The sequence below is a fragment of the Mizuhopecten yessoensis genome, unplaced genomic scaffold, assembly GCF_002113885.1.
Source record: "Mizuhopecten yessoensis strain PY_sf001 unplaced genomic scaffold, ASM211388v2 scaffold401, whole genome shotgun sequence".
Classification (NCBI taxonomy): Eukaryota; Metazoa; Mollusca; class Bivalvia; order Pectinida; family Pectinidae; genus Mizuhopecten; species Mizuhopecten yessoensis.
In genome coordinates, this window is record NW_018403528.1 from 997,144 (window position 1) to 1,007,758 (window position 10,615).

The 10,615-nt window shown below is 36.7% G+C and overlaps 1 protein-coding gene across 1 annotated transcript in view; it reads right to left on the minus strand.

Annotated features, from left to right (window-relative positions):
* Positions 1-6,656, minus strand: part of LOC110447956 (neo-calmodulin-like) — an 8,137-nt gene extending 1,481 nt beyond the window's left edge. The window contains exons 1-4 of the mRNA XM_021493957.1: positions 6,581-6,656; positions 5,724-5,754; positions 3,040-3,183; positions 927-1,169 (exon numbers count right to left, since the gene is read on the minus strand). Coding sequence (XP_021349632.1) covers positions 927-1,169; positions 3,040-3,183; positions 5,724-5,754; positions 6,581-6,583 — 421 coding nt within the window. The 5' untranslated portion in view covers positions 6,584-6,656. The remainder of the gene's footprint in view (positions 1-926; positions 1,170-3,039; positions 3,184-5,723; positions 5,755-6,580) is intronic.
* Between the last annotated feature and the right edge of the window lie 3,959 nt (positions 6,657-10,615).

Sequence of the window (10,615 nt, forward strand, 5' to 3'; positions counted from 1 at the left end):
CCCCCCCCCCCCCCCTACGCGCTAACATCCGGGCCAACAAGAGTGACTTATATAAGTTGAAATAACTTGTTTCATAATCGTTGTTAAATAAAGTTTATATTGTTGTCATTACGGAACAACAGACAGACGATCTTCGTCAAAAATGTAAAGAAACATTTACAAATACAGCAAAATGGTTTCCTTTTGTATTATCCAGGAATATTTGAGACTACGAAGGAACTATTTAAATATGTATATATCGCTTATTGTAACGTATCGAGTTTGAATTTGTAACAATGTTAATGTGAAAATAGATATCCAAATATTACGAGATCCCCGTATCACTACTTAAAATTCTAAATGTACATCTACAATTACTTTTCTGATAAGACGGTAGCTTTAATAATTCATTTCTAACACGAAAATCAAATCGTGTGAAACCTTTAAGGAAAAAAGATAATCATAGAGCTGAAAGAAAGAATAAAATGATAGCAACAGTATTCCGAGTAGAAACATTCAACTTTGCCAGACATGGATGCGAATCTTCGACCACCGATCTTTGCACTTTTGCTCTAACCTACTGAGTTTCAGGTACCTTGCCAACTGTTATCCCGGGTACATACGCACTATGATTGTTTCAAATATGACATTAAGGGGAGGTAACTGTACGTATGAAAACAACAGTGGGATTGGCTAACGTTAAACAGGCAGATGGATAAGGATCCCTCAGTAAGATTGTCGGTATATATCACGTAGATAAAATATTGAGATAAACTTAACATATGTATACTACATCGTCAACACACAAGGCTACAATAGGAGCCTAAAGTTGATAAGAAAAGTAATCAACAGGAACTCAGGAGACACCAAAACAAAAGGGCAGACTTCATTATCTCACACAATAAAAACAGGACAACAAACTAGCTATGATGAGGACGAGGACTTACCTTCTATACTAACTTGACCGTTGCCGTCATTGTCAGCCTCAGCAATCATGTCGTCTATATCTTCTGATGGCAACTCGTCCCCAAGTCTCGCGAGAAGTATCTTAATGTCCCTGCGAGTGATGTAGCCGTTTCCGTCCTTATCAAACACGTGGAATGCCTCTCTGATGTCTTCTTCAGTGTCTTCCTCGGACACTTTCTTAGCTATTATCATCTTAAATTCTTCTTTGTCTATATAACCGTTACCTGTGTAAGAAAATTACATATGCGTTTGTTTCATAATTCCCTTTAACCGTTATACATGTATTTCCAGTGGTTCACATTGGTTTATAGGTGTTTCAGATACTGGTCTAGTTCTTTTTTTGGATCAATGAATAGAATATCACCATTCTAAATCTCAATGATATCCAAGAATATTTTCTTCTATAATTTCAGATGGAATTGTTTTTGTGTGTTTTTACCTGAAATAACATGCTGACTACCTTATTTCACCAATTTAAACATTGCTAAAGATCCGAACATACCTTACCTAACTACTACAATAAGATAACTTAGCATATATTAAAGCCCAAAAGGAGGTTAGAAGTAAAAGACAACATTCTAATGTGCAACGTTATGATAAGCAAAGAACACAATAAAGCTTACCTGTCGCATATTTTAGTGTTAGTATTCTTTAGTATATGATTACAACCCGGACCCTGATGAGTCATTTTTTTTTTTTTTTAATTTCGCCTTTTCTACTTTAGCAATGAGTGTACATTTGTATATTCGACAGTGATAACAAGTGAACCAAAAGTGTTACAGAAACATTCGTGTGATAGATAAAATCAATATTCTTAATCTTGGTTTATAAAATATCTTCACTAGTACAATGCTTACCTGTAGTTACACAATAGGTCGCTTTGTTTGTACTCTCATTACTTAGTGACATTAGCCCTCTGTGACGTACGTTTGACATTTTTAACCTAGTACGTGTGTGATTTTCTGCATGCCATTTATACCTGTTATATTTGTAATATAAGTTTTGTCACGAACATAAAACTTCAGTACTAAAATTAATATATCAAATATACGGCTAAAAATAAATATCGTTTAGCTTGTGTCTTGTAAAGCTGGTTCCTCCCGCTATGTACATCTGTCAAGGAACAGTAGAACAAATACATTGTGTCTACGTTATTAAATGTGGACGGCCAACATGTACAAAATACCCTATGAAGGGAGACAACTGGAAATAAAACACATCCAATTCACATGTAGGTTGATTACCTGATACTGTAATACAATGAATTTGAGATTGATTTTTTTTTATTTTTTTTTTTATTTTTTTTTACCGTCCTTGTTAACAGCTTATTTAAGGACGTGTGTCCATGTGTGTTGTGTAAGCATGCATGTGTGTATGTGTGCAAGGGAGATATTCTTTAAACATGATAATATTAGAAAGGCAAAACGCACATAAGCTACATAGTGTATACTTTTGAATATAAGTTGATGCTGCTGTTTATTATTTTACCTTACTTATATTAGATATATTTTTTATTAATAATAGTATTCCCAAATACTAGTTTGACAGCATTTAACTTATTCATACCTATATCTATGGTACACATTTCATAGTTAGTTATCCATACACTGGAATACTTTTTTCTACCTTGATGCATGTGATCTTGGTATTTCAATTACTAAAGTCAACTGTATCAACTCTACCTTATATAAAACATATCTTAGTCAGGTTATGAGGTAACATTTCTAGCTGAGTAAGTGTTTTAATAAAATAGATGGCGAATATGTTTCATAATTATTATATTCATAAGTCTTGTCAGCAAACACAAATGTCATTTTCAAAACTTATTAACGTGTGACCAGCTTAATAAAAGGAACAGCCAAAAATGTACATACGCCTTGGTTTACTCCGCCCACGTCTACTGTTCATGACGTCACACAATTGTGTCTCGTTCGCGAAAAAAAACATGTATTTTTTATGATGTCCTGTAAACTTGTCACGGTCTTTGATTTTGTTATGAGATGATAAATCCAGTTTGAAGGAACAGTTATTGAGTGAACGTCAGTATATATAATGGAATTAAATCAATTAAAAATACATGATCTATTCACTTACCATCGACGTCAGCCTCCAGCATTATTTCCTTCAGTTCGTCATGTGTAGGGTTTTGTCCTAGGGATCGCATTACTCCGCCTAGCTCTTTGATTGTGATCGTTCCATCGCCATCATTGTCGAATAACGCAAATGCGTCCTCTAATTCTGGACAAAGCAAAAGTTGTGCATATTATGTTTTTGTTTTAAAACTCTATAAATCATTGACCGCGTTGCAGTTAGAATAAGCAGTGTCAATTGTGGAGAAACACAAGAAATAATTTCTGTGTGATATGAATATAGAAACCTAGAACTAAGGACACTTTTGAGGTTCAACGTTTGAGGTACAGCATGAGGCTATGATGGTGCGTATATGTAACTTCAAAAATCTATTCCCGATAGTCATGATTTATTTATTTACATCTGCCATGAGTGATTGATGCACCCTCCAGTCCCTCCCTGTTTGTATTCAATTTTACTTATAAAGAACTTATATATTAATCCATATTTTGCCTTACAAGTTCTTTTTATTTGATACAGTACATATGAAATGTAACAATTTTACAACTTTTATAAACAAGTTGTTTTGCACCTTATGCTAATCACTCGTGTTGCACCTAATAGAAGTGGAGGGATAGTTTCAATGTGGGAAATCCAGACTTCCTGGGAAAACTCCACGTCCGATCGGGGAATCGAACCCCGGCCGTCTTAGTGTAGTAGTGAGTACGTTATCGACTACACCGCCTGAACAACTTTTCCGTTTGACCCAAAGCAGAAGACGCTTACTCTACCGGCACACGTGGTCTTATACCCTATGTACTTATTCAAGAATCCAATTGTACGCCTTTCTTTTGTTCACTTATAAATTCATATGATTTGCGATTATCTCACTATAGAATATTGGTCCTGCAATCCGAACCAATCTGGTTGTTCAAGCTTTACGTGTGTCGACTGTACTTACTTACAGGGTTTCAATACTTATTGACGTGTAAAATAAAGGACAAGGGTTTATTGTTAGTCAATATAATGTTCTCTTACCATAGTTTTGATTTAAATATTGCTATCATAACACACTTAGGTAATGAGATTAGACTTCAAATCCATTCGCTTTAAATGTATACATCTGTAATTAACTCAATTTACAATCAGAACATGAAGAAAATTATATAAGGTGAACAAAACAGCAGTCATCACAATACATACAAAGTATTTTCTAGTCGTGTTGTAGTTTTCATACATAATAACGTCGAGATGCAATCTCCTGTAATACTTTGTATGTAAGTCACGTTAGTTCTTCCACTGGCATGACTTCTTATACCATTCCATTAATAATAATAATAATAATATACAACAATAGCGCCCTATCTAGCTAGCATAAGCCACTCTAAAGCGCTTTACAGTATATAGATAAATAATTTTATACAATCAATACAATTAGCATATATATATTAATCAATACAATATTGAGGAATTCGCAGGAGCTGCCTTATCAGGCGCTAACTACTAGTCATATGTCACCTGGCTAATAACTCCCTATGTGTGTATGTCTGTGATTGTGTTGGAGATGTATTGTGTTCTGTATGTAGTGGGACCGTGCTTCCAACGGTATCAGTTATAGTGCCACTTCACTTGAATGCTACAGCACAGATACCGCAACACCCACCCCAGACCATTTTATAATCCACCTGGATTGTTTGAGTTGTGTGGGCAGGAGAAAAACACTTTCTCTAATATTCCATGCATTAACGTCTTTATAATCTAAACATGCAATCACCATTCATTTGATTGAAAGAGTTACCTAGTGGTGCCGTTTTAACGTGTTTCTCGGGCAATTTATTGAAGTCTATTCCCTATGTTATTTTAGGTGAAATGCCAAACGTCAAATTGATCTGTATGTCAAATTAATGATCCTGAGACAGAATAATTGTGTTAACCATATGTTTAAACTATGCTCATGCAAAGAATTTTAAAACATTTGTTTATACCATATTAATCAGTATTTATCGCTAGCACTATAGGATACTGATAAAAACTGCAGAACCGTTAAATTCAGCCATCAATTTAATCTAATTGACTCGGTTGGTTTTCCTCTCACATGTTCTAAATGCCATACACAGTTTATTAATCATATATAAACAAATGTGTGGGTGAATAAGTATCCAAAGCTTAGACAAAAGTTCCCATTCACAATATAACTACTCTAAAGCAAAATCTTTGGAAAGCAAGAAATTTAAATCTGAGAAAAATGATTTGATTTCATAGCATAAGAAAGCGCATAATTTGTCGTTATAGCACTTTATTGGTTATATGTGCGATTGGTGTATATCACGAGAGATATAAATCCTACATATGAAGAGAACACAGAAGATATCTATGTCAGGGTAGGCCGTTTTCAGAATAATGTGACAAGTATGATACTGTGCTATGTTGTTAGTTTATGATATTTCAGTAGTATGATTTCAATACTTTTAAATGATCTTTGGGTAGCCAAATATATTGTAAACACCATCTGTATATGCCATTTACAAGGCTACAGCCAATCCAAAACCAATGAAAATCAGTCGGGTTTTGCTAGTACCCAATATAAGTCTTCCAATCTGATAATGAAAACCAGATATGGGTGGCCATCTTGTTTTCTATCTTGATGAATAACTTGATCCTGACTATGAAATGCACATTAAATATAGACTAGAATTCCTAAAACTTACCCTTTTCGTGAAGGCTTTCTTGAAATTCTGCCTGTAATTTAAGAAGGTTTATAATTGATGATTTTCAACATAAATTGTATAGACAGTGTACATATATTGTTTAACTTCGAAATGAATTAGTCTGAAAATTCAATACCGCGTTAAGACCAATCATATCGTCCAATCATTTGACATGCTCTGGTAATTCTTAATCATAAACTGAAGATTATCAAATGCAATTCAGAAGATTAAGTGTAATGTAGCGTGCATCCTCCAGACAAAACATCCCTTATGATTATTTGTTTTTAATCAACTCGTTCAATATTATTTGTTATATTTTCATTATCAGATTAATGGAATGTTTACATTATTATTTTTTTGATTTGTATTACAAAATTGTCGATCTCAAAATTGTAGCACATTAAACTCTATGAACCAAGCATATCACGCGTGAATGCTTGTGCAACGCAGTTACATCTTGTATTGCAGTTACATCTGTTAATATAGCTACCATATTTAGACCAGGCCTCGATATCAGACATATTTTCATACTCTTAAATCCGAAGTTGATTGCAGCTTATATTTAATTGTTTAGTGCTATAAAATACCATTTCTTATATTATACAAATGTGTTAATACATTCTAATTATGTATTATGTTATACTTGAAACGATTTTCGAGATAAATATTCATTTTATGTAGAAATGAAAATTTGGACTCCAGTCTAGGATAATCTGCATGATACTATTTGTGTTCCTTAAAATTTAAACTAGTTATTACCGTAGCTGTGATGAATGCTCGAAAATAGGTTTCAAAGTTGTATAATGCTTACGCTGCATTTCTGTAAAAGGTTATATATAGCATAAAAGATCACTTACCATTTCTTCTTCAATCCCGTTGTCTTTGAAACTAGCACATGCTACACAAACACAATGTGTAAACAGTAAGTGTACGCTTTATTATAAACCAGATACTGCCTAATTATAGTAGGAATTTATTTAATCTTTATATGGATTACTTACACATGCAACCGATCACTAATACACAGTATATTTATATAGGTATAGTATGTACAATAACAAACTGGAAGGTACCTAGGGAGAAAAGCCACAGGATAATCTACCAGTGTCGGTAATGCATACTTGGTTTAAAATGTTTTTAATGTATTTGATGTTTATATAAATAGATTTATTTGAATTTGAAGTTGTCGCGAATGATTTGGAGAGTAGTAGTATAAACAATATGAAATTGATTCTCTTCATTATAATTTAAATTTCTGTTTGTTTAATTGAAAACCGTCAATATGTTGTAGAGTGTCACAGTTTGTTTAAATTATGTTTTACTTTGACCCTGTTAGCCGGCGAGATTAACGTCATCATGTATATAATACAGGTCAACAACTGTTCATGCGAACCAACTCTCTGCTGAAGGGAGGTAAGTCGTAAACAAAGGTTTAAACGCTTATCAAACAGTGGTAGTGTTAGTTAGAAAAATCGTATTTATTTGGCGGCTAACATAGCTATGGCGACATCAATGTCGCACCTTATTCCATATTTCTGAGGGTTTTTTCCACATACAATAACACTTGCTGAAGTCGAACTTGAATGTGTCACAACACCTCTGCCTCGTCGAACAAGTCGTCCTATTGATGGTTTTACATGTATCGAACACCTCAACAGTTAACCAGGAATCAATGCGGATAACCTGACAGTAAAACCTTACATAACTGCTTTGATACTCAACAGAACAATAGTGAAAAGAAATGCAAAGCCACCAAAAGAAACACTATAATAAAACAACACACAACCATATTCGACAATTCGACCTCGAAGCGGCCAATTAATACTGGTTGATCTGTACTGGAGATAACCTACCATATAGCGCATGTACATGGTTACTGGTGGATCTGTACTGGAGTTAACCTACCATATAGCGCATGTACATGGTCACTGGTGCATCTGTACTGGAGATAACCTACCATAAAGCGCATGTAAATGGTCACTGGTGGATCTTTACTGGAGATAACCTACCATATAGCGAATGTACATGATTACTGGTGGATCTGTACTGGAGATAACCTACAACATAGCGCATGTACATGGTTACTGGTGGATCTGTACACGAGATAACCTACCATATAGCGTATGTACATGGTTACTGGTGGATCTGTACTGGAGATTACCTACCATATAGCGCATGTACATGGTTACTTGCAGATCTGTACTAGCGATAACCTACCATATAGCGCATGTACATAGTTACTGGTGGATCTGAACTGGAGATAACCTACCATATAGCGCATGTAAATGGTCACTGGTGGATCTTTACTGGAGATAACCTACCATATAGCGAATGTACATGATTACTGGTGGATCTGTACTCGAGATAACCTACCGTATAGCGCATGTACATGGTTACTGGCGGATCTGTCCTGGAAATAACCTGCCATATAGCGCATGTACATGGTCACTGGTGCATCTGTACTGGAGATAACCTACCATATTGCGCATGTACATGGTTACTGGTGGATCTGTATTGGATATAACCTACCATATAGCGCATGTACATGATTACTGGTGGATCTGTACTCGAGATAACCTACCGTATAGCGCATGTACATGGTTACTGGTGGACCTGTACTGGAGATAACCTACCGTATAGCGCATGTACATGGTTACTGGTGGACCTGTACTGGAGATAACCTACCGTATAGCGCATGTACATGGTTACTGGCGGATCTGTCCTGGAAATAACCTGCCATATAGCGCATGTACATGGTCACTGGTGCATCTGTACTGGAGATAACCTACCATAAAGCGCATGTAAATGGTCACTGGTGGATCTTTACTGGAGATAACCTACCATGTAGCGCATGTACATGATTACTGGTGGATCTGTCCTGGAGATAACCTACCATATAGCGCATGTGCATGGTCACTGGCGGATCTGTACTGGAGAAAATCTACCATATAGCGCATGTACATGGTTACTGGCGGATCTGTCCTGGAAATAACCTACCATATAGCGCATGTACATGGGTACTGGTGGATCTATACTGGAGATAACCTACCATATAGCGCATGTACATGGTTACTTGCAGATCTGTACTAGAGATAACCTACCATATAGCGCATGTACATACATGGTTGCTGGTGGAGCTGTACTGGATATAACTTACCGTATAGCGCATGTATATTGTTACTGGTGGATCTTTGCAGGAGATAACCTACCATATAGTGCATGTACATGGTTACTGGTGGATCTTTACTGGAGATTACCTACCATATAGCGCATGTACATGGTTACTGGTGGATCTGTACTGGAGATAACATACTATATAGCGCATGTACATGGTTACTGGTGGAGCTGTACTGGAGATAACCTACCACATAGCGCATGTACATGGTTACTGGTGGATCTTTACTAGAGATAACCTACCATATAGCGCATCTACATACATGGTTACCGGTGGAGCTGTACTGGAGATAACCTATCGTATAGCGCATGTATATTGTTACTGGTGGATCTTTGCAGGAGATAACCTACCATATAGTGCATGTACATGGTTACTGGTGGATCTTTACTGGAGATTACCTACCATATAGCGCATGTACATGGTTACTGGTGGATCTGTACTGGAGATAACATACTATATAGCGCATGTACAGGGTTACTGGTGGAGCTGGACTGGAGATAACCTACCGTATAGCGCATGTACATGGTTACTGGGGGATCTGTACTGGAGATAACCTACAACATAGCGCATGTACATGGTTACTGGTGGATCTTTACTAGAGATTACCTACCATATAGCGCATGTACATGGTTACTGGTGGGTCTGTACTGGAGATAACATACCATATAGCGCATGTACATGGTCACTGGTGGATCTGTACTGGAGATAACCTATCATATAGCGTATGTACATGGTTACTGGTGGATCTTTACTGGAGATAACCTACCATATAGCGCATGTACATGGGCACTTGTGCATCTGTACTGGAGATAACCTACCACAGAGCGGGTGTACATGGTTAGTGTTGGATCTGTACTGGAGATAACCTACCACATAGCGCATGTACATGGTTAGTGTTGGATCTGTACTGGAGATAACCTACCACATAGCGCAGGTACATGGTTACTGTTGGATCTGTACTGGAGATAACCTACCATATAGCGCATGTACATGGTTACTGACAGATCTGTACTGGAGATAAACTACCTTATAGTGCATGCACTTGGTTACTGGTGGATCTGTACTGGAGAAAACCTACCATATAGCGCATGTACATGGTTACTGACAGATCTGTACTGGAGATAAACTACCTTATAGTGCATGCACTTGGTTACTGGTGGATCTGTACTGGAGAAAACCTACCATATAGCGCATGTACATGGTTACTGGCGGATCTGTACTGGAGATAACCTACCATATAGCGCATTTACATGGTTACTGGTGGATCTGTACTGGAGATAACCTACAACATAGCGCATGTACATGGTTACTGGTGGATCTTTACTAGAGATAACCTACCATATAGCGCNCAGTGATGGATCTGTACTGGAGATAACCTTCCATATAGCGCATGTACACGGTTACCGGGGGATCTGTACTGGAGATAACCTACCATATAGCGCATATGTATGGTTACTGATCGATCTGTACTGGAGATAACCTACCACATAGCGCATGTACATGGTTACTGGTGGATCTGTACTAGAGATAACCTACCATATAGCGCATGTACATGGTTACTGACAGATCTGTACTGGAGATAAACTACCTAATAGTGCATATACATGGTTACTGGTGGATTTGTACTGGAGATACATGTAACCTACCACATAGGGCATGTACATTGTTACTCGTAGATCTGGACTGGAGAAAACCTACCGTATAGCGCATGTACATG